At 54.7% G+C, this 23601-nt stretch overlaps 4 protein-coding genes across 4 annotated transcripts; 2 read left to right on the top strand and 2 right to left on the bottom strand.

Moving 5' to 3' along the window:
* Positions 1 to 698: 698 nt before the first annotated feature.
* STEHIDRAFT_171948 (uncharacterized protein) lies at positions 699 to 7905 on the bottom strand (the record flags this gene model as incomplete). Its single annotated transcript, XM_007309403.1, has 8 exons — positions 699 to 2008; positions 2383 to 3753; positions 5393 to 5524; positions 5615 to 6110; positions 6373 to 6435; positions 6541 to 7273; positions 7363 to 7400; positions 7465 to 7905. 8 exons carry the CDS (start codon positions 7903 to 7905, stop codon positions 1368 to 1370), a joined length of 3915 nt encoding a protein of 1304 aa, XP_007309465.1. The 3' UTR covers positions 699 to 1367.
* A 656-nt stretch (positions 7906 to 8561) lies between these two features.
* On the bottom strand, positions 8562 to 12945 carry STEHIDRAFT_171947 (uncharacterized protein; the record flags this gene model as incomplete). The annotated part of the gene is made up of 4 exons (XM_007309402.1): positions 8562 to 9324; positions 9354 to 9415; positions 10304 to 11052; positions 11211 to 12945. The coding sequence occupies 4 exons, from the start codon at positions 12943 to 12945 to the stop codon at positions 8562 to 8564; spliced, it is 3309 nt and encodes a 1102-aa protein (XP_007309464.1).
* Positions 12946 to 14832: 1887 nt separating this feature from the next.
* STEHIDRAFT_104147 (dihydroxy-acid dehydratase) lies at positions 14833 to 21518 on the top strand. The gene is made up of 15 exons (XM_007309401.1): positions 14833 to 15020; positions 15109 to 15185; positions 15257 to 15271; positions 15395 to 15648; positions 15737 to 15939; positions 16054 to 16248; positions 16332 to 16521; positions 16859 to 17036; positions 17181 to 17374; positions 17746 to 17839; positions 18539 to 19311; positions 19404 to 20296; positions 20355 to 20638; positions 20694 to 21109; positions 21177 to 21518. The coding sequence occupies exons 1-11, from the start codon at positions 14865 to 14867 to the stop codon at positions 18789 to 18791; spliced, it is 1809 nt and encodes a 602-aa protein (XP_007309463.1). The 5' UTR covers positions 14833 to 14864; the 3' UTR covers positions 18792 to 19311; positions 19404 to 20296; positions 20355 to 20638; positions 20694 to 21109; positions 21177 to 21518.
* A 449-nt stretch (positions 21519 to 21967) lies between these two features.
* STEHIDRAFT_149991 (Mmp37-domain-containing protein) lies at positions 21968 to 23581 on the top strand (the record flags this gene model as incomplete). Its single annotated transcript, XM_007309400.1, has 4 exons — positions 21968 to 21995; positions 22044 to 22513; positions 22591 to 23149; positions 23213 to 23581. The coding sequence occupies 4 exons, from the start codon at positions 21968 to 21970 to the stop codon at positions 23365 to 23367; spliced, it is 1212 nt and encodes a 403-aa protein (XP_007309462.1). The 3' UTR covers positions 23368 to 23581.
* Positions 23582 to 23601: the final 20 nt, after the last annotated feature.

The raw sequence follows: 23601 nt of genomic DNA, 5'->3' as shown, positions 1-23601 counted from the left end.
TACACAACGCATACACGGTTTTTCGTCTGCCCAGCACGCTGTGCCGGTAGTCAATTTTACCGAGCAGAATGTAGAAATAATGGTTTACTTGACCAAAGCCTGCAACCCGATGCTGGTCTAAATGTGTCCAACAAGAACTCAAGAAGTGGCGTAAACACATTCGTTCTCACGGCTTCCTTCCTAGGTTTGCACTCCCGTGGCCCCAGCCCCACCTCACGAATCATGGCAAGATTCATACCGCTCACAATCGCAAACCGACAGACGCAAGCACTCAGGCACTCGTTTTGTTCCTCAAAGAACCCGAAAGTCAGGAGTAGTAAAAGGTGAGAAAAAGTAAAAAGTAACACAGACGGCGGGCACGCAATATAAGTTGTATCGCAAGCCATTCCGAGAACTTATCAAACAGTGTCCGAACTACTTATCCTGACATCACTAGCAAAGAGGAAAAAACGAAGGAGGAAAAGGAGGAAAAGGAGAAGAAAGGAGAAATAAAACTAGAAGTACACCGAGTACAGTCCGTGGAGCGTGTGACTGACTGACGAGTTGAAGGCGAACTGACGAGTTGAAGGCGAGAAAGGGGGCAGAGGACAGAGAAAAAGCAGGCATGGGGCAACGGACGAGGGACGACGGTAGAAAAGAGGTCGATATAGGCGACAATTGAAACCTGAACCAAGACCTGGTGGATGGATGGTGGATGGTGGATGGTGGATGGTGAGTGATGGATGGTGGACGGTGGGTGTTGGCAATGTAAAAAGAAAAGGAAACGGGGAAATGGTGGTCGAAATTTCGGAGCGCACTGGCAGACTAGGAATGAGACAGGAAAAAAGGGGGATCCGGGATGATGATTCGTGGACACAAACAGAAATAAGAGAAAATCAATTGAAGTGCAATAAGGAAATGACGAAAAAGGAAAGAATAACAAGGAGAGAGCCGAGAGAGGGAAAAGAGAAAGAGAAAAATCTCGAAATGGATCCCAAAGCGATACGATGCGATGCGATGCAATACGATGAATGCTAATCCGACCCGGCTATGTAACCCAGAGATGAAGAAAGAAATCAGGGGGAAAGAGAGGGAATCGAGAGAAAAGAAAAGGAATCACTGGCAGGGGAAACGAGAGGAAAAGGAAAAGGGAAGAAAGGAAATCACAGCCACGACGTGACGCGCGGGCCCATCGTGTCGTATTTTACCGACAGGCACATTCTAACGCGCGCTCGAGACGGTAAAAGAATAGGTGAGAATGAGGCAAGGGCAGAGAGGCAGGCAGGGGAGGAAGAGAGAAACACACACAGATAGGTAGACACATAAAAAAGCAAGGAAAAAAACACAGTCCGTCGAGTCCGTCCACACCACACGAGCAACCAACCAATTCACCGCACCCCACTGATCACCTCCACCGGCGAGCTCATCGAGTTCGGCCCCGCCACCCTAATCCTCTTCATCGCCGGCCTCGTCGTCCTCGAACTCTCCATGACCTTCGCCTTCACCCTCGGCGGCAATCCCCTCATCCCTCCGAGCCCACCCGTCCCATCCTCATCCTCATCCTCATCCTCGTCTTCCTCATCATTATCTCTATTGTCTTCATCATCGTCTTCATCATCGCCCCCGTCCCGGTCCCCTTCCTGGTCCCTTCCCCTCTTCCCATTAACACTCGTCGTAACATCCTCATAAACGCCCCTGCCATACGGTCCAGCCTGCTTCTGCTTCTTCTGCTCTTCCTTCTCCTTCTCCGCCTCTTCATACGCCCCTACTCCCCCACTGCCACTGCCACTCCCCCCACTCCCCGAAGACGACATCTGTCCCGATCCCGATCCAGAACTCGACGCCGTCGTCGTGCTCCCCGTTTTCGATCCCGCACCCCCAGCCCCAGAAGAAGCGGATGCAGCAGCAGCAGCATTAGACTTCCTCCTCCCCGGCCCTCCATTCGGATCGTTCACATAATTGCACGCCAACGACCTTCTCGCGCAGCTCGAGCAGCTCGGATGAGCGCCATCACATTTCGTCTTGCGCGCTAAAGAAACAAAAAAAAAGAACGGAAACGAACGCCAGACGTCAGTCATCAGACGATCGGATCCCGTGATGGACATCATGGAGAAGAGAAGGGAAGGAGAAGGCAGAACGTCGAAGGCGGAGAAGACGGAGAAGGGTCAACTGCAGCATGGAGCGAAACAAGCAGCTGATCGGCAGCGTCAATTCGCCGATATCAAATCACGAAAGTCTATCCGTGAAGGCTCGAGTCAAGAAAAGAGCCCCATCCAATAATCCGGGTGGTTACCCCAAAAAACGAAAGAAAGAAGGAAAGACCGAATGAAGGACGACACGACACGACACGACACGACAAGAAAGAGAGAGAAGAAAAAAAGCGAAGACGAAACGAAAACTCACCTCTACAAAAATTACACGCAACAACCTTCGGCCCATAATTCGACGACGCCCTCCCTCTCCCTCCTCCCCCACTCCCACTCCCTGTCCCTGTCCCATTCCCATTCCCAGCACTGGCGCTAGCACTAGCACCCCCCGCCGCCACACCCCCCGAAATAGTCGACGACCTCTTCCTAGACGAGATCGTCGTCATCATCACCGTCGGCGGCGAGGCTGGCACATGGCCCACAGAAGCCGCAGACGGAGAAGCCGAATGTGCCAACCGCTCGTTCTCCTCCTGCCGCTCTCGTTCGTCCGCCGTCCGGATCATCGGTAGACCCATACCCATACCCATACCCATACCCCTCCCCATCGACGAACTCGGATGCGGGCCAGGGAACGCGAGAGGGGGAACGACAGGCACTCCGCTCGATACCGCGGACGCGGACATCGGGCTCGTCTTGCCCATAGCTGACATTGGGCTCGTCTTGCCGATCGCAGACATCGGACTCGTCTTCCCCGACAGAGGCAGGGGCAACGGCGCGCTCGAACCCGTGATGGCCGACGACATCGCGCTCACACCCCCCACTGCAGACGACGACGACAAACCCATCGTCCCCATCCCTGTCGCGCTCGGCACAGGTGGCAACGTGATATTCAGATTCGTTCCTATGGGCCCCATCCCCATCCTCTCCAATGACGAAGCGACGTCCATGTCCGATTTTTGTAGCGGGGAGACGTTCATGGGCGGGAGTGAGAGGATTGGCTGTTGCTGTTGTTGCTGCTGTGGTGGTGGTAGTGATTGGGGTTGGGATTGGGATGGTGGTGGCGGAAGCGAACCGCTAAACTCTCCATGGTGCGACTGCGAATGCGAATGCGAATGACGAACACCCGAAAACTCATACCCCCCTCCATTCTCCGCCTGTGACGAATGCGAAAGCGAATGGGAATGGCGTCCTCGGTACGACGGAACCTGTTGGCGTGACGACACCTCCGGGCTCAACGACGCGTCCGTGCCCGTCCCCATGCCCATGCCCATCTCCCCCGCCGAGCCCTCCATCTCGCGCTCATACTCCTGCTCATGATCACGACTATGCTCCTGCTCATCGCTACCCCCTTCTCCCTCCCCATCCCCCTCACTATCCCCGCTCTCTCTCCCATTCACGCTCAACGCACCACCAGCACCCCCTCCTCCCCCTTCACCACTCGCACCGGCACCACTAGCACCGACACCAGGAGCAGAACCGGCACCGGAACCGGAGCTCCCGTTCCCATACGCCCTCCGCGTCCGAGGTCCTCCCCGTCGTTTCTGCGCCGGCATGTAATCGCACGTATGTGAACGTTTGACGCATTGTTGGCATGCTGGGCGACCTCCGTCGCATTTCAACTTCCGGGCTATTGAACGGGTAAGGTTGGTAAGTGGGTGGTTGCGGAGGGGTTGCGGAGAGAGGGGGCAAGGGGCAAGGGAAGAAAAGAAAAGAAAAAGCGGGTTAGAGGCGAGAACCAAAAGCAAGTACAGGGATCGAACCAAAGCCAAGGCATGCCTTTCACGAAAATAAAATAAAATAAGACATGAAAACCTCGGCACTCAGCCACGGTTCCAATCGTTTCCGAGGCTGGAGACTGAGCTCAAAGAAATCGCTATCGCTATCAAACGTTCCACAAAGAAAGACATAACACGCTCAAAGAGTGTGTCTGGTCGTGCACTCGACACGCGAGCGAGACAAACAAGCCGGCGGCACGGAGATGGAAGACGGGCTTCAACGATTAATGAATCGAATCGAAAGGTGATCGGTCGATGGGGTTCGTTCATTCGTTCATTCATAACGGACAAAAACAGAAAAAGACAAAAACAGAAAAAGACAAGAAGAGGAAAGACAAGAAAGAGGAAAAGAGACAAGAAACGATCTCGAGCGACGGATCAACTCGCGAGCTTGAGCTCGATGACTCATGAAAGCTTCAACTCGATGACCCGCGAAAGCTTGAACATCCTTCAAGTTCCTTCCTTCCTTCCTCGCGGAATGTTGAACTCGATTGACGGGCATCATCGTGTATGTACAATGAAAAAGCGCATGAACACGGACTGGTATAGAGAGCCTAGGCCCTTCTTCTTCTTGTCGCAGGTTCATTCGCTCGGAGGGAAATGAAATCCGCTCGTCTCGCTCGGAAATGACCATAAGTGCGCAAGTGCATAAATGAACCGCGAATGAGCGCAACCGCATAAGAGGCCGTAAACGAGCCCAAGCAAAAACCCGGAAACATGAAACATGAAAACGCCCAGAACGCCTGATAACGACCTAGATCTCGCGCTCGTGCTTGTGCTCGTGCTCGTGCTCGTGCTCCTCGAAGGTACATACGGAGGAGACGACGCCCACTCGCCTCGCTCGGAAATGACCACAAGTGCGCAAGTGCGGAAAGGAACCGCAGAGGAGAATAGGAAACATGAAACGCTCGGATGTCCGATAACGACCTATGTAGGTCTTGGGCTTGTGCTTGTGCTCCTCGAAGGAATGAACGGAGGACACGAAAGTCCGCTCCTCTCGCTCGCTCGGAAATGAGCGCAAGTGCGTAGAGAACCACGCACGAGCGTAAAAAACCGCAACAGCATCAGAGGCCGCAAGTGAGCGCGAGCGTAATCAAAAGCCGGAAACACAAAAACGCTCAGAACGCTCGTCTTGCTCGGAAACGAGCAAATAAGCACAAGTGCTTTCGGAATCACGCACGCGCGTAAAGAACCGCAACCGCATAAGAAACCATGCACGAGCACGAGCACAAGCGCAATCAAAATCCAGAAACACGAAACGCTCAGAACGCTCGATAGTGTCCTGCTCCAAGGAGCACAAGCGATTCGTGCGGACGGGGAGATAAACCTAAAACCCAAAACCGAAGGGTGAAACGCAGACCGAATGACCCAGGCTGACCTCGGTGTGTACGAGCAAAGAAAAAGGACTGTCCAAAAGAGAGAGAGAAATAAAGAAAACGAAGAAAGAACGAAAGCCTGTGCGGTGCGTCCTCGAACAAAAAAGACACTCACATCGACAGAAATTACACGCCACGGTGATCTTTTTGCTGCGTTGCCTGTTGTTATTGCTATTGCTGCCGCTGTTATGGCTATTGCCGTTGCCGTTGTTATTGCCGTTGCCGTTGTTGCCATTATTGGTCGACTCTAAATGATAGCGAGCAAAACGAACATCAGTGGACCGTCCAACCCCAATCAAACCAACAAGAAAGAACCAAAGAAAAAAAAAACACTAACTCGCAGACCCACTCCTCCCACCCGCACCCGCACCCTCCTCATCCTCCATCCCCCCCACACCCATCCCAATGCCAATCCCTATCCCCATCCCCCCCATACTCATACCTATCCCCGCCCCCATCCCCATCCCCGATATCCCGCCCATTCCCATGCCATGGCCATGGCTATGTCGTGATGAGGGCACAGAAGGCCTCGACGCCTCAATGGCTAATATCGGACGCGGTGCGTTCGGATGTGGGTGGGGGTGGGGATGGTGGGGGAGTGCGAGCTGTGAGGACATAGGGACGGGAACCATAGCCATAGCTGACGATGACCCATTCCCATTAACAGCGGAGGATGACCCAGGAACAGAAGACGTGGGGATAGGAACACCAGAAAGTGAAAGATGTCCGTGCGGGGAGATCGACTGTGCTCGTGAATGGGAGTCGACCGTCGTCCTCAGGACTTCGTTCTTGAATTTATCGAATAGATATTCGCGCGTGTATTTCTGCAGTGTCTGTTGTCGCGTCCAATTAGGTCATTCATTTAGCGCAACGAAGAGGGAACGAAAGCGGATCAGCGGGAGTTATACGTCAAAAGGGGCGAAAAAGCGGATCAGCGGAGGACGGAGGAAAAAGGGGCGAAAAAGCGGAGGAAGAAAGAAGAAGGAAGGGAAGGAGGAAAGACGAAGGAAAAGTGCTAGAAAGCGGAGAGGGGAGGAAGGGAAGGGAAGGGAAGGGAAGGGAACGAGATGGCGGAGGGAGTGGAAGAACACATACCCCCATATGATGAAACACCGCCTGTCGAAGCGCAAGGAAATCACAATGCGTCGGATCGAGGACCTACAACAAAACAATCAAAAACAAACACATGAGCACCCTTCTCTCTCTCTCTCTCTCTCCCCCTCCTCAGTCCCCACCCGTCACTAATAATAATAAAAAACTCACATCCAAAAACCCCCACCTATACTGCCTCACAAACCGTCCCCTAACCAACTTCGTCGACCTATAATGCCCATGTCCATGTCCATGCCCATGTCCACCAATAGGCGTATACTGCCCCACGATCTCATGTCTCGACACCACCGCCCTCTGCACTCCATCCCCATGCGAATAACAATCCGGCGAAATGAGCGCGTACGGTAATCTCAAAAACGACGGGGCGACGGGGCTCGTAGGCGACGAGCTCGACGACGCCGCGGAACTTTGGCCGTTAAGCAACGACCCTACAAAGTTGTTGGAGGGGTGGGAGTGCTCGTCGTCCTTAGGTGCCGGATAATCCGCATCGAATATCCCAAACCCAATCCCCGCCTCCGCAAGATCCCGCCTAACCGCATGTTTCACCGCCGCCAATCTCTCATTCGTGAGTTCGTCGGCGCGCGCAATAACGGGAAGGACATTCACGCGTGCGCTCAGTCTTCGAATGGCGGTGATTTCGGCGGGGGGGAGTACGGGCCTGCAGAGCAAGGGGTTCGTCGTTACGGGGGGTTCGAGGATTAGAGGGGGGTCGTCTGCGGGGTGGGAGAGGGAGAGGGAGTGCGGGTGAGAGAGGGAGGGGTGGTGGGAGTGAGAGTGAGAGAAGGAGAGGCTGTTGGTGCGGGTGCGGGGGACGGGGGGAGGTGCTGGTGTGGCGGTGGCGGAGGGAGGAACGATTTGATGCGGGTCGAGAAAGTAGATGCAGCTGTAGTCATAAGTGGGTGAGTGAGAGGCTGGACTGGCTGAAAGGAACGAGAGAAGCGGGATGTGCCGGGCGCGGCGGTAGGTACGCACAGGTGGACATGGTGCTCGCCCGTCTGAGCAAAGTATTCCTATCATTCGCGTCAGCTCGTACCCACTGAACAAGCAAACCAAGTAGCAAAACAAAATACATACCTCCTCCAAGCTCTCCACAAACCGCTCATCCACAAACCTCAAAATATCCCCAATCGTCCTCTCCGCCTGTATCTCCTCCCTCGAATCGAGGCTCGGCGTATCGACGAGCGTAAGCGTGAACGGCGTCGCATGCGATGCATCGGGATGCTCGACATCGACGGACACGGAACGGAGGTGTTGTGTGTGATTCGCGGACCCCTGGACGAACTTTGCGAGGTCCGTGAGCTGGTCATGGGTGGCCGAGAGTGCAACGTCGGCGGTATCAAGTAAAAGACGAAGAAACGCGGTCTTTCCGGCGCTGTGGCCGGCGACCATGAGCGTGTAGGCGTTGGCGTCCATGGTGACGGCGGCGGCGGCGGTGATGATGATGATGAGGGAAGGGAAGGGAGGGAAGGGAGGGAACGCAGGAGGACGGTGAGTGTTCAGGGAGGGCCTGGCCATTCGACGAACAACGCTCGATCTTCCGACTCCGAATCCCCGCAACGAAACGCACAGGCGGTGAACGGACCCGGTTGGTGAAAGACCCCGCGTGCCTAGCCAGGCCTCCCTTCAGCTGCCAAATCACAACTCCCGCGCGGATCTCACCTCCCACCCCGCTCCATCGGCCCCGGATCTCAAGATCGGGTCGAGGCCCCCGCCCAAACTCACCCTCGCTTTTCATTTCCCCTTCAAAGCCCGCGCCGAGCCTCATCCCCGCCCCCGTCCGCCGGCCAATCGACTCGTGTGCGTCCTTCAAAGCGGGGCTCGTCATTGTCAACTGCGGCTACATACGGCGAGAAACTGTCCAGAAAGGCGAATAAGAATAGAAATAAGACATCTGCGTGCATGCATGGATCGAAAGGAACGAAGGCTGGGAGAAGCGAAGCGATCAACACCCCCTCCGTCTGTCCGACCGAAACGTAAACGTAAAAAGCCAAAGCGATAAGCACACCCACCCAGCCCAGGTCCGCTCCTTCCCCACCGAGCGTCCCAAACCTAAACAATCCCGTCACATCCGACGTTCCGAGCGAGCGAATCACCATCCTCCGTCCTCTCGTCACCGTCCAGACCTCCGTCATCGACTTCCCACTCTCCCGCTTCTCCGCTTCCCAGGCCACTCACTCCCCATCATCGCCCTCTTCCGCATCCTCAGCCCTCTCCTTGCCCTTACCCTGTCCCTGTCCCCTCCGTCGCCCACTCCTCCCCCGACCCTCCTCCTCGCTCTCCTCAGCTTCCTCCTCTCCCTGACTATCCTCATCACCATCATCATCGTCGTCATAATCCTCCTCCGACATCTCTCTCCCACGCCCCGATCCCCCCGGAACACTCACCCCCGAGCCAACCCTCCGTCCCCGTCCCCGTTCCTGCATCCCTCTTCCTCCTCCTCCGCGTTCCTGTTCTCGTCCCCCTCCCCGTCCCCGTCCCTGCCCCTCTCTCCCTCTTTCCGCTTCTCCATCCCCTTCCCCATATCCATACCCACGTTCGCCCTCCCCTCCGTTGTCGTGCGCATAGCCATAAGAAGGTCCGCTAGCAGCAGAAGCAGAAGCCGACCGAGGTCCAAACGCGAACGGGGGTCCTCCTCCTCCCCCTCTTCGTCCCTGTCCCTGTGTCTCCTGCGCGTACGTTCGTCCCGAATGCGGATACGGATACGGATATTGTTCATGCCCTGATCCTGATCCTGATCCGAGACTGGGCGCGCCACCGCCACCCTGAAAGTGCATCCCAACGTACTCCCCTCCCATCCGTCCCTGCACACTCCCTCCTCTCCCCTCCTCTCCCCTCCCACCCTCCCCACCGCCCTCCCCACCCCCCACCCCAGACCCAGCCCCCGAACTGACCCCCCTCCTCCTCGTCCCCTTCGGCGCTTTCCCCGGCCCCCGCCTGCGTATCACAGGCACGTACTCGCATACCTGTTCGTGACGGACGCAGGAGGTGCAGGTTGGTCTGTCGCCGCTGCAGCGTAGTTTTCGGGCTGTGTTGGGTGGGGTGGGTGGGGGTGGGTGAGTTGTTTGAAGGGTGTTCGGAAGGTGAGTGAGTGAGTGTTGAGTGAGTGAGTGAGTGGAGAGATGATGATGGTGGCGGGGAGATGATATGATATGATATGATCGTCCAAGTGTCAAAGTGACGAGATGACGAGACCGAAAATCATGATATGATATGATATGATCGAGTCGGTCCATTCGGTGATCAAAGCAAACGCGCAAACAAAGAAAGCAAAGAAAAGCGATTTCGTCAGTATCAATATATAACCATCTCAATCAATCAAAGTTCACTCTGAATCAAAGGGCAAGCGCGCCACAGGAGAAAACGCCACACATCACCCATTACCACACACGTTAGTCACAAGTCAGACGATCCGCCCTTCATCCATTCATCGGTTGCATCTTTTTACGTCCTTTACGTGTATGGCATGCCACGCGCGAATGCGAATCCTCGGAACGCCAGCGCGGGGGGATGTTACATATATGAATGGAAGGGAGGGAACGGGATATGGGAGTAGGATGAACGAATCCGGGCTGGCTGTGTGCCCACGCGCGGCATGCAAATTCAAAGCTCAAAGCCAAAAGGCAAAATGCCCGATGCGGGAGGCGAACACTCCAATGCAGAAGGCGAGGAGCTCGAAGCGGAAGGGAAGACGCAGAAATAGGAAAGAAAGAAAAGAAAAGAACTCACTTCTACAGAAATTACAAGCGACCGCCGTTTTCTTCTTCGTCGTCGGCTCAGACGTCGGTTCGTCCTCTTCTCCTCCCGCTCCTGCTCCTCCTGCTCCGGCGCTCGTCCTCCCTCTTCCTCTTCCACTTCCTCCACTATTATTATCATTACCTCCCCTGTTCGCGTTCGCACTCGCGTCCTCACTCACCCTCTTCCGTTTCGTCTTCTTCCCACCTCCTCCTCCTCCTCCTCCCCCACCTGAACCCGACCCTCTCGAAATAACAGGCTTCCTCTCCCTCTCCCCCTCACTCCCCATTTCCAAATCCGATCCCGCCGACGCACGTTGTCCATGTCCGCGCCTCTGTCCATGTGCATGATAAGACCCGGCCTGAAAACCCGTCGAAGACCCCTCCACGAACATCACATCATCATTATACCCACCCCGTCCTGCTCCTCCTCCCGCTCCTCCTCCTCCTCTGAGATAATCATCCTCCCCGGACATCATCCGTCCTCTATACTCTCTATACATCTCTCTCTCCCTCTCAGCCTGCCCAGGTCCAGGCCCGAACTGTGCAGACGAATACGGACCGAACGCGTACGGATCGCCCATTCCTCCCGATCCCGCGCGCTGTTGCTGCTGCTGCTGCTGTTGTTGCTGAAGGTGTTGTTGTTGCTGCTGCATATACGCAAAATAATGACTCCCACCCGGCCCTGGCGGTGCCGAACTGCTCAACCCCGCCGAACGCGGATCATGCATCCCATGTGCGAGGGACGAAGAAGAAGACGACGAGGAGGGGAGGGGAAGGGGAGGAGGGGGAGGAGGAGGGGGAGGGGGAAGGTCGGGATATGCGGATAGGGAGGCTTGGTAGCGTGCGTAGTCGTATGGTATTCCGCGTTGGATGGGGGGAGGTTGGAGGGAGTGAGGACGGGTGTGGGGGTATGTTGCGTAGGGAGGTACTATTCATTTTGCATTTCGTTTTTTTTGTTGTCGATCGAGAAGGAAAAGGAAAGGAAGAAGAAAAAAAATCAGTGAGTGAGTGAACGCGTTGACTGGGATAATCAAATCAAAGCACATATATCCACCCAAACGTCAAAATTGAAGAGAAGCAACTCACATTCACCGAACCCAGCCCCAGACCCAGACCCCGCCCCAACCCCGCCAGACATCCCCCACTCCCCAAAACTCCCCCTCCGATCCCCAACCCTCCCATATCTCTCCTGTTCCCTCTCCCTCAGTTCCCTCTCCCTCTCTCTCTGCTGAAGTTCCCTTTGTTGCAATTGTTCTCGTTCTCGTTGCTGTAACTGTTCTCGTTGTTGCTGCTGCTGATGATGATGACTCCACGCCTCGCCCCTACTAAAACTCTCCGCCCTCCCAATCCTCGAATCATATTCCTCCCACTGCTGCATACTCCGCCACGCCTCCTCGCTCATCATCCTTCCACTTCCTATTCCTCCACTTCCTATTCCTCCACTTCCACTTCCACTTCCTCCTATTCCACTTCCTGTTCCTATTCCTATTCCTGTTCCTCCTCCTATACCACCGAGCGAATGAGGCTCACGCCACTCGGGCACGAAACGACTGCTCGAGGCTTGCGGTTGAGGTGGCCAGGACGAAGGACCGCCGCTGCTGTGTGCGTGGGGATCGACGTCGGACCAGTAACTCGAAGCTGAATGTGGATGCGGCGGAGGTGGTGGTGGTGGAGGTGGAGGCGGCGGGGGAAGCTGCGAATGGGCGGGATGTTGGGCGGTCTGCGAGTAACGCGGCGTGGGCGGCGGGAAAGTATACGGGTAAGCGTACTGATTCGGATTCGGATTCGGATTCGTGTTTGGATTCTGGTTCGGGATGACGTCTCCTGTCCAAGGCGGATTATGTTGTTGTCTGACTGAATGCGGAGGAAGCAGGGGCGGATTCAATTGATGATGATGATGATGCGAAGAAGAGGAGGAAATGGAAGAGTGAGCAGCGTGGAGATGCGGAGGCAGATGGTGTGGCATGGCGGAAGAAGGGGGGGTTCCGGGACGGACGCGTTCGGTACTGGTGCTGGAGCTGGCGGGAAGAGGAGGCAGAGAATGAGGAAGAGGAAGAGGAGGACGTTCGTGTTCGTGCGCTTCTACTCCCGCCAAGTCTACCGCCGCTGTATCAGGCGCGTCTGCGTCTATGCGCCTTGTCGTGTCCGTCTCTCTATCCGTATCTCTCTCTTGTGAATAAATCGGGGAAGAAGTCGTCACGGGCGGGGAAACAATGGGACGGAGAGGAAAGGCGGACATGAGAGGAGAGGAAGAAAAAGAAACGGGACGGGAGCGGGAGGGGCCTGCTGCAGGGAATGTATTATAGTCTGGCGGAGGTGGGACTGGGACCACCGGTGCTGCTGCTCGAATTGAAGGGACGAGTGGCACTGGCACGCCCGCCGAGGCGGCGGGTGGCGATCGCTCGAACCGTGTGCGGTCAATTACAAGTTCGTGTCGGTGTCGGTGTCGGCGTCGATGTCCACGCTCCGCCCCGTCCTCTCTTTCGTCGTCGTCGTCGTTGTCGTTGTAGCTATCGTCGCGGTCCTCGTATCCGTCGTTCTGTTCGTTTGTTCCAATGTCGCGTTCGTGCTCGTGCTCGTGCTCGCCCTCATCCGCACTGTCGACAGCGGAAGAAAGCGGCGGATCCGTAGCGGTAGCGCTCGAGATGCTGCCTCCGGGAGATTGGGGCCGCGAACGGAGATGTCTGATGAGACTGCTGGGAAGCGATGAGCTCTGTGAACTCTGACTCTGACTCTGACTCTGAGTACTCTGCGCCGGCTGCCTTTGTTCTTCTTCAGCTGATTCGTCCCTAATAGGCCTCTTCATCTCCCGCCGCTCCATCTCGAGATTTGTCCCGTTTTGGAACGTCGATCGATTTCGAGTCGGCTTCGGCAGCGGCGTCGCGTCGCTTCGTTGGTCTCTGTGATGGCTATGCTCCAGGAAGGATGGGTGATTTTAGGTTGTTGTTGTAGAGCTAGAGAGGGGGGACATCCGTGGGCAGTAGTAATAGTGGCGGCTGAGACGGGGTCGACGTCGACGAAGAGGAAAAGGGAGGGAGAGGAGGACTCGAGGGAGGCAAGGACAGGCAGGGAAAGAAGACGAGGGCGGCGACGGAAGACGTCGACTGATCAAGTCAAATCGCTCCGTAAGGTTTGCTTCCGCCGATGACATTGGCGGACGCAAAAACCGAGGTTGGGCCCTGTCCTGCTCCGTCGCTCGCTCGCCAACCTAAAGCTAAGACTAAGATGATCCGTTACTTTCTTTTGCGATCCTCCGCTCCTTTTTACTTCCCGGTTCTACTACTTCTCTTTTGTTTCGAGATGAGACGCGAGGACGGGGGAGCGAGGCACGGGGGGCAAAAGGAACGGACGGACGGACGGACAAACGAACGAACGAACGAAACGGACAAACGAGACGGATGTATCACAGCAGAGACAAGAGACGCGAGTATTGTAGTCCTGGTAGTCAGTTGCTCGCTGACCGACGTCGCTATCCGTGTGGCACGCTAGTTGAAACGAAGACAGACAAGAACGGACGGGGACTAGAGGGGAAGGGAATAGGCGAAGACTGACTTACACTCCGCTCATATCCACATCCACATCCATATCTCAGCCTCGCTCGCTTTTTCGCGTATTCGGGATCCGAGCGCAAATGGAGGGGAAGGCAGGCAGAGTTCTTCCTTCGAACGTCGAACATGATGCACGTCCTACTGCGAATTCGATCTTACCTTCCTCGAGAATTCGTTCTTGCCCTTACAGAAGCAGAAGCCAGTGCCGTAACAGGTGAACTTGCACCGTCAGCCCGGTTCCCATCACCAACTCTATTCCTCATATATGTCCTATACCTGGGCCCTAAGCCCGCCGGTCTCTCCCTCCCTCCCTCTCTGTCCCTCGCTCCCTCCTTTATAAGTATCCCCTCCAGCCGTCGTCTACTTACACCCATACAAATGATTGTCCAAGCCACGTACTCTTCATTGCAACCCCTGAGAACATCCTCCTCGTTCAGGCCAAACCCGCCATTGGCACCATCACACTAAATATCATCGCCAGTCAGCCAGCCTACGGCTGTCTCACCTCGAGCCTCGAGGTCATGCTCAGACGCCGAGGACGAATTTTCAACCAGCTGCACATTCGGAAGCCTCTTCCTTCCACGCACGTCGCAGTCCCTGTAAGTGCTAGCCCGTGGCATGCCCATATGACCGCGGTTCGGCGAGTTAGAATGGAGACGGTTGATTGTTCCGATAAAACGAAACAAAAAACAAAGCAAAAGCTCCTGTCTGGGAGGCGGTCTGTCAGTCTGAGAGCACGTACTCCGATCAGCGTGTTTTATCGTATGGATGAGTACCATTCGTTCCAAGTCTATAAGCCCGAGAAAGACAAAACAAAAGAAATAATGCGTAGTAGCCCAGGCATGGCAATGGCACACGCAACTGCACGATCGCGACCGTCAGACGTCTGGCAAGAGCAGCAGCACCGCCCCGGAGCATTCCTCCGAGTCCGGAGAGGTAGCGCCGACGCTCTGATCTCGAATTTGCAACGGCCGAACTCAGAAAATCAAATAATTTCGCATGGTCGGCCACGTGGGCGACGAAGGTGAGACGGCCCAATCGCGTCGCCGGGAATATGTGCATGGATATGGGTGATGGATTACGGCATCCGGATTTTCTCGCGCCGTTCCGTGTTTTGGCGCGCGTCTGTCCTCTTCCGCTCAATTTTGTTGGAACTTGGACGGACTCTTGTTTGACGCCACACAGCAGCAGCATGATGCTCGCCTCCTCGACACGCCACCACCCCCTGCGTGCTGCGTCTATAACGAGACGTTCCCTGTCGACTTCGGTGTCGAGATGGGAGGAAAAGCCGGTTATGAATCGGTATTCGAGGATTATTACGCAGCCGAAGGATCAGGGCGCGAGTCAGGCGAGTACTTTACTTGCAGTCCAGTCGTTCTCGTTCCGCTACGAGAGTTGTTAATGGCCATTTGTTGGATTTGTATTGTGGCACGTAGGCCATGCTGTTCGCGACGGAAGGCGTGGATACGGTGGAGGACTTCAATAAGGCTATGGTTGGTGTTGCGAGTGTATGGTGAGTCATTTATAGCTTCGCGTTTAATGTTCAATTCTCTTTCTGACTTCAACTCAACGACTCATCAACAGGTATGAAGGAAACCCGTACGCAACTTTCTCCCTCCCACTCCTCCCCCTCCCCCTCCCTCCATCTTCCTCTTCCTCTCCCTCTCCTCCTTCCTTCCTCTCCATCTCCTCCTCACCCCCATCCCACCCCCCTCCATCCAGATGCAACCGCCACCTCCTCGCCCTCGGCCAGCGCATCAAGTCCTCCCTCACAAAATCCGACATAATAGGCTACCAATTCGGCACCGTCGGCGTCAGCGACGGTATCAGCATGGGCACCCGCGGCATGTCCTTCTCCCTCCAATCCCGAGACCTCATCGCGGATCAGGTCGAGTCGGCCGCGGGGGGACATTGGTTGGATGGGATGGTTGTGGTGCCGGGGTGTGATAAGAATATGCCGGGCGTTTTGATGGCGCGTGAGTACCTCCTCCTCCTCCTCCCTCTTGTGAATATCGCGTTCGACGTCGACGGTTAGAGGTTCGAGGCTGATTGGGTGGTTGGTAGTGGGACGGCTGAATCGCCCGGGATTGATGGTATACGGAGGAACGATCCGGCCAGGCTCGTGCGAAGGCGCACCCCAGCTCGATATCGTCTCCGCTTTCCAATCATATGGAAAATACCTCCAGGACGGACAGACAGAGAGTGCCGAACTCGAACGATCGCGCACTATCCGGAATTGTTGTCCTGGGCCTGGTGCTTGTGGTGGTGTAAGCACCCTCTTACACACTCATCCCACCCCTCTCATCCCACCTCCCCCCTCCCCTCCTTACCCCATCTCCAGAGTTGTGAGTTACTAATCATGGTACTGACGGGTTCATCAGATGTACACCGCGAACACGATTGCGAGCGCCGCTGAAGCTCTGGGCATGAGTCTCCCCGGAGACTCATCCTTCCCTGCTGAATACCCCGAAAAACTAGACGAGTGCGATTCCATTGGTCCTGTCATGCGCAACCTTCTCGAGAAAAACATCCTTCCGCGGGATATCATGACCCGTTCCGCTTTCGAAAACGCTATGGTACGTCGTCTCCCCTCACTCCACCTCTCTTCGCTGTTCAATTTCGCTCACAAGGTTTTTGGGTGATTTGCGGGGGGTTTTAGGTTCTGACGATCATCCTCGGCGGCTCGACGAATGCCGTGCTGCACCTGATCGCCGTCGCACATTCGGTCGGTATAGAATTGACTATTGATGACTTCCAGAGCGTGTCGGACAGGGTGCCGTTCATTGCGGATTTGAAGCCGAGCGGGAAATATGTGTTTGAGGACGTTTATAAGATCGGTGGTATTCCTAGTACGTTCTCCATCTTCATCGCTCTTTTTATTGCCGTTAGCCTCGTTCGGAGTTGGGGTCGAGGGAGTGTTCAGAGACTCTGACGACAGGGTTTGAATAAGTCTCGGAGAGTTGGCAGCGAAACACTCCTTCGTGGGCCAATCAGGAGCCATGCCGAATGAAGGCTCTTGTTTGGCCATCGGAGCGTTTGAACACTCTGGACCTGAACTCTGAACGAAGCTCTCCTCCGTCTATTTCATCTCACTAATAAAAAACTGCGCTTTGGATCCCGTCTGGCCCATTCTCTAACTCACCACCCCTAATCACATCACCCAACAATGCTTGTTCGGGAGAGCAGAGATCCTGCATTACCTGATGAAGAATAACCTCATCGACGGTAATGGCATGACCGTGACCGGACAAACGATGGGCGAGAACCTCGAGCGATGGGTTCATAAGCACGGCGAGCTGTCACTGACCAACCAAGAGGTGATTCGGCCTCTGGATAAACCTATTAAGGAGACTGGACACATTCGGTGCGTGTGCATGTTCAGTTTCGGTTTCGGTTTTAGTCTCGTTCAGCGTTCTGGCCAGCGAGCCGATTTCGCCCTGCTTCCATTACCACCCTTGCTTTCCGATCGAGGGTGACCGTCTAAACTGACTTGTGTTCGTGCCCATAGCATCCTGAAAGGCAACCTCTCCCCGGGCGGCGCGGTCGCGAAGATCACAGGAAAAGAGGGCCTCAGGTTCACGGGCAAGGCGCGCGCGTTCGATTCGGAGGACGACTTTGTGCATGCGGTCGAGAGCGGGTCTATCAAGAAGGGAGAGAAGACGGTCGTTGTGCTGAGGTATCTCGGCCCGAAGGGAGGTCCTGGTGCGTGTTTTATTCTGCCCTTGTTTTTTTTTCTATATGTGCTTGGTTGCTTGCTTTCCCTCGTGTTTCAGCATTATCCCCTATCACACACGCATACACTCCTGCTTTGCCTTTATGAGGCTATCACACTTCCTTCGCTTGCGTTCCCTACTACTACCCGTTATCTTTTTCTTTCTCCATTCTGCTCTTTGAATCTGGGGTGCCGAACCTGGATGTTGATCGACTAACCGAACGGACGCTGACTCGCTCTCGTCCCGCTTCATTCTTTTCCTCGCACGGTGGACCTGATTGGCTTGAACGACATACGTTCCGGACCTCGCCTCCATACATACATGCAATCTCCGTGGAATGTCCGACTTCCGCGAAATTAGGCATGCCGGAGATGCTCAAGCCCACGAGTCTGATCATGGGCGCCGGTCTCGGTCACGACGTCGCCTGTCTCACGGACGGAAGGTTTAGCGGAGGGTGAGTGCTTGCAGTCCTTGAGTTCATGTATTTCACATCTTCGTTGCGTCGCGTTGCACTTCCTTCCTTCGTTCATGGCCGGAGGAGGCCTGTTTTTGGCTTGACCTTCGCACTCTACGTTCACATATGACTCCCACACACGAGTACTTTCCCCGGTCACGCTCTTACGCTACTTTACAACATCTCCCGAGCCATGACCCCTCCATGAACCGTAAACGATAATACCCAGGCCCGCGCTTCCCTCCGTCCCACTCTATCTTCGCTATCCCTATCCACGTCCGCGCTCGCCTTCACACGCGTCTTCCTACGTACACACTCTCGCGCTGGCTGCGTCCGCTTCCGTGCCTTGCCTCTTGTTATGGTGTTCTCGGTCTCGGTCCTTTCTGCGTTCTACGTTTTCGGTCGCGTTGGCGTTCCGTTCCGCTTTGCGCTCCCTCCCTTGTTGCTGATGTTGCTGCTTCTGCGTATCGTATCTTTGTCGATGAGCTAACTAACTGACTAACGTCCAACTTCTTCCGTCACTATCATATGAACTCCCGCTCGTTCCCATCCCATCCCCATTCTAATCGTCTTCGTCTTCGTCTTTCGTCACCATCGTTCCACCGCCTATCTATCTACCCACCCACCCAATCGCCTCAATCCACGACCACGACCACGACCACAACCACGACCCCCTTTCCGTCCATCACCCATCACCAGCTCCCACGGTTTCGTAATTGGCCACGTCGTCCCGGAGGCCCAGGTCGGAGGTCCGATCGCGCTCGTCCAGGACGGGGATATCATCAACATCGACGCGGTGAAGAACACGCTGGACATGGACGTTCCCGCGGAGGAACTCGAGAGGAGACGGAAGGCCTGGAAGGCGCCCCCGCTTAAGGTTAACCAGGGCACTTTGTATAAGTATACGAAGCTCGTGACGGATGCGAGCCATGGGTGTATTACGGATGCGTGAGTGCTGAGAGTTGGAGTTGGAGGGGATTGAGCTTGATTGGGTGAGTGGGAGCGCGGGTGGACGGGTGGACGGGCGCGCGGATGCATGGATAGGCTCGGCGTAGATCTTAAGGGGTATTCTTATCATCCGTCGTGTTCAACCTTCATGCTTCATGCTCGGGGACGCACGTGGAGGAGGTCGTTCGTAGTCGCTGTAGGAGGGCGAGGGCCACAAAAAAAACTCTGTAATAGAGTTGCACGGTACTCTAGACATACAATATAGTGAAATAGTGTTAGGCTACAGTGAGGCGAGGCTGACAAACGAGACGGACGGGCCCTGATGCATGATGTGATACAAGAAAAGTGTAGGTCGGAGACGATAACTCCGTCACTTCGCTTCCAAACCTATGTATATCGTTAAAACGTGGATGCTCGACCCGCTCATGGCCGACCGTTCTTCATTTTCTTCTTCTTCTCCGCTTTGGGCATCTTATGTTTCCGCTTCTCTTTCTTCTCCGCTTTGACGGCTTTCTTTCTCTCCTGTGAACGTGAAATGAATGCACGATAAAGGGCGTACGTCAGTAAGCTTGCTTGAGAGTATGTATGTGCAGAAGATAGATAAGATTACGAACCTTCTTCTCCTCTCGATCTTCGTGTCGATGGCCTCTAGGCCTCCGTTCTTCAAACGGCTTAGTCTCGTCCCCGTCCTCGCTCCCACTGTCCTCTTCCCCCTCTTCATCTTCTTCCTCCCCACCCTCGCCTTCCGAAGATTCCTCACTCTCGTCACTCCCGCCTGGAACGTCACCTCCAAACCTTACTCTCGACGTCTTTTTCTCCCCGTCCGGTCTCGAATCCGATGACGAAACGACAGCGGGAGCCGAAGACGAGGTGTCGACGAGCCCGATACTGTCGGCGTATATGAGCTGCTTACCCTCTCCTCGCAAGACCGCATCCACGTCTCGTTCAGGGTCATAGACCTCGTTCAAGGAACGAGGGATATACGACTGCATGAAAACGGAGTCTTCGTGTGCCTTGTTCGAGCCGGACGGCGGCACGTTCGAGGTCGCGGAAGCAGCGTCAGCACCCGTAGATGTAGTCCCAGGTCCTAATTCACCCTCGCCCGCGGGTGATTCCGACAGCTCTTCATTCAACCACTTCTTCAGCACGGTTGCAGGATCCTCGTCCTGTTGCTGTTGTCCAGACCCCGACCCCAATCGTTCGCTGATGACGAACTCGAAGCATCTCCGGATCCCGAGACACCGCACGCCCATCTTGCCAAAGAAGTCCTCGACGTTCTTGATGTCACTCCGGAGGAAGTCGAAGGCGGAGGGGTGATCGTGCTCGACGCTTTGCGAGACGTCGATGATGTACAAGTGGCCTTCGTGGTAGAGGATGTTGTACTCCGAGAGGTCGGCGTGGACGAGTTTACATTGGTGAAAGAGTTTGCGGACGTTGAGGACCAGTTCTTCGTACAAAGACGTGTATTCTGACTGCTCGATATCGGCGTCTTTGAGCCGCGGTGATGCCCTATTATTATAATTAGTTCACTGGAGAGTTGACGGAGTGGCGTAAGGAGGGTACCTACCAGCCCTCTTTGTCCCCCAGGAAGGTCATGACCAGGACGTTCTCCCGAACCTCGATTGGCTCAGGACAGGGAATACCGGCGGTGATCAGGCGTTTGAGGTTCCGCATCTCTTTCTCTGCCCAAAGCCTGACCATCTTGCGAGGGTTACGACGGCTGTAACCTCGTCTGAACCGATATTCGCCCGTAACGTAGCGGTCTCGATCTTTGAAGACTAGGATGGACGTCTTGTATATCTTGAGAGCTACGTGTGCCGACTCGGGTGTCAGGGCATGGTATACATTAGCCTGCCAATGTAAGTCGTGAGTAAAGCTTGTGACGGTTAAGGGTTGGGCCACATACCTCTTTACCCGTGCTCACACATCCATTGACTTCATGGATCAACCCTCTTCCGATCATCTTGAACAGAATGATCCTCGTCCTCGGGTCCAACACCTGCTCATTCGTCGCCCTGTCCGATTTATCCTTCTGATTCGCATACGAACTCGGTCCTTTCCTATTCACACCCACACCCATCTGGTACGGCTGCTCGATCTTCGCCAGCCTCGAAGAATATTTCACAAGCGCCGCAAGCTGATCGGTAGTCTTGTCATGCTTCTGCGAAGTGACGGGGTTGGAGGAAGGCGCGATTCGTGGTCGATTGACCGCAGGAAGAGAAGCCACGGCGGAGGAATGGTTCGTGGCGGACGTAGTTCCCTGTGCGTTGCCAGAATGCACGGCCAGATGTTGTTTCAGTCGATTGTACTGCTTCGTAAAATCTATTCGTAAAAGATGGGCCTCAACCCTTTCTCAACGATGAAAGAAAATCGCCAGACTGAGACATACCTTTCTCCGCGATCTCCCAGTCCTCGTCCTCGACTCTGTTGAACTCATCCGATCCCTCCTCGTCTTCCGTGTCCTCCACTTCATCGGGACTCTCATCTGACCACTCTAGGATGGCTTCGTCGACGTAGCTGTGTCCGTCACGTAGGTTTGGCTGGACAGTAGGTTGAGATGACGGAAGACCAGAGACTTCCTCAGGAGCATCGTCAAATTGGCCGTCCTCGATAGTTAGCTCTGCAACTGGAGGCATGGGCATGACGGTATTTTGAGCCTCTCCAAGATATATCGAGCCCTTATAGTCCTAGAAGGTGTCTAATACAAATTCAGAATAGAGAAAGACGGGTAGAATGAGGTAGAATCTCGAACGCGAGGAGGTGAAAAAAGTTGAAGACAGGATGCTGGTGTGGCGTAAGTTTCTAACAGTTTCTAACGCTTTGATATCGTGGGAATCGTGGGCCACATTTGATGATTGACCATTGGTTGATCTCTGTCTGTATCAATGTTTCGTACTCGTTACATCCGTACATAAACAAAATCACACGAGAAATAGCGTCAATTTCAGCACGATTCACATAAATTTATACCAGCGTAGAAACCCGACAGAATAAATGAGGGTCCTGAGAACGCCACTTTGATGGGCCCAGGCTTGAACAGGGCACGTGGGTGTGGCGTGAAGCCGTTCGTGACGGCTTGCCGCGTCGTCGTTGTTCCCTCCTTCGTCTTGACGCTCATCACCCTGCATCTTCCTAGTCTCCTCTTTCATCCATACCCTTCCTTTTCCCTCTCTACACATCATGCTCGCAGCAGCAGTACGCGCTCCTCGTCGCCGCCTCCTTCACAGCGCCGCCACCCTTTACTACCCCTCTACAGAACATGTTTCATCCACACCTCAACCACCCCCGCCTCTTCCATCAAAGCACCCAGCGCCGAAGAAACGTAGTCATCTTACACCCTCTCCTCGCCCTGCAGTTTCACGCCGGCGTCAAGCAACACCGAATCTCCCTCCCACATTCGGTCAGAACCAGCTCCTACCCGTATCCAATTCTACGCGCGCACTGCTCGAAAGTGTAGTGGCCGACTTCGATGCCCCTATACGCTACGCATTTGCTTACGGCTCCGGAGTGTTCGAGCAGGACGGGTACACTCCGGATGAGAAGGGTCCGATGTTAGACTTCATGTTCGCCGTGACGCATCCCGACCACTTTCACTCGATCAATATGCACCAGCATCCAAGCCACTACGCTATGCACGCAAGGATGTTCGGGAGTGACTTCGTAACGAGAGTTCAGGCTGTAAAGCCCGGCGTGTGGTTCAACGCGTTCGTCAAGACGAAAGGTGTGGTGAGTCCTTGGAAATTACTTGAGTCTCGTGACTATGATGACGAACCTTATATATCGGCGATTTTGGCCCCTGATAGACCATTAAATACGGAGTCGTCAGCGTTGACGACCTCTGCTCGGACTTGCTCAACTGGAACTCCCTTTATCTTGCCGGCCGCATGCATAAACCACTCCGGATCATCAAGGATGACGCGCGCGTCCGTCTCACACAACAAGTCAATCTCACCTCCGCCGCACGTGCTGCCCTTCTCACCCTCCCATCTTCTTTCTCTGAAACCGAACTATTCGAGACGATCGCTGGAATCTCATACGGTGGCGATCCTCGTATGGTCCTTCCCGCCGAGAACCGAGGCAAAGTAGGCAACATCGTGAGTAAGCAGGCGCCGCAGTTCAAGGAGTTGTATCAGAGGCTGGTGGCAGGATTGCCTGGAGTACATTGGCCGCACGGATCGGGAAGTGGCAGGATAGAGCAGGATACGAGTGTACAGACGAGGGCGGCACATTTGAGGAAATTGCCCAAGGAGTTAAACGCGATGTTAAAGACGCATTACTCGAGGGAGCTGGGAGACGTGGACGATAGCACGTATTGGGCGAAGGTGGCAGGAGACGAGAAGCTTCCGATTGTTCTGAGGGAAGGTATGTCATCCCAATTCACATGTGCTCCTGTCCCTGTATTGACTGGAGCCTTCGTACCCGCAGAAATGAGCAACATCGTTCGTTACCCGGCTACGATACAGACATTGAAAGGCATAGTGAGCGGCGGTCTCGGGACCACACTCCGGTACACCTCAGAGAAAGTTGGAAAGTGGTGGAAGGGTTCTTCCCAGAAGCAGATCCCACCGCCTTCATCCTGATCTATCCGAGCCTTTGTCGTATTGCAGATACGAGTTGCGTTCATATTTTCTTGTACTTCGTGATGCCTTAGAGCGTCGGAGCAGTGGACTAATCTATCAGTAATTGCCTCCTTACATTCATTCGTTCATCGTCTGCGTCGACGATTTGTAGCATTATATTATAGTATTCGTTAGTTGTAGAAGTCGCCCCCAACGCATTATAAAATGCCATGCCATTGAGTTGTTTGGAGAGTG

This window comes from Stereum hirsutum (genome assembly GCF_000264905.1).
Source record: "Stereum hirsutum FP-91666 SS1 unplaced genomic scaffold STEHIscaffold_17, whole genome shotgun sequence".
In the NCBI taxonomy this organism is placed as follows: domain Eukaryota; kingdom Fungi; phylum Basidiomycota; class Agaricomycetes; order Russulales; family Stereaceae; genus Stereum; species Stereum hirsutum.
Note: the sequence above shows the minus strand (reverse complement) of the source record. Positions and strands in the feature narration are given on the sequence as shown.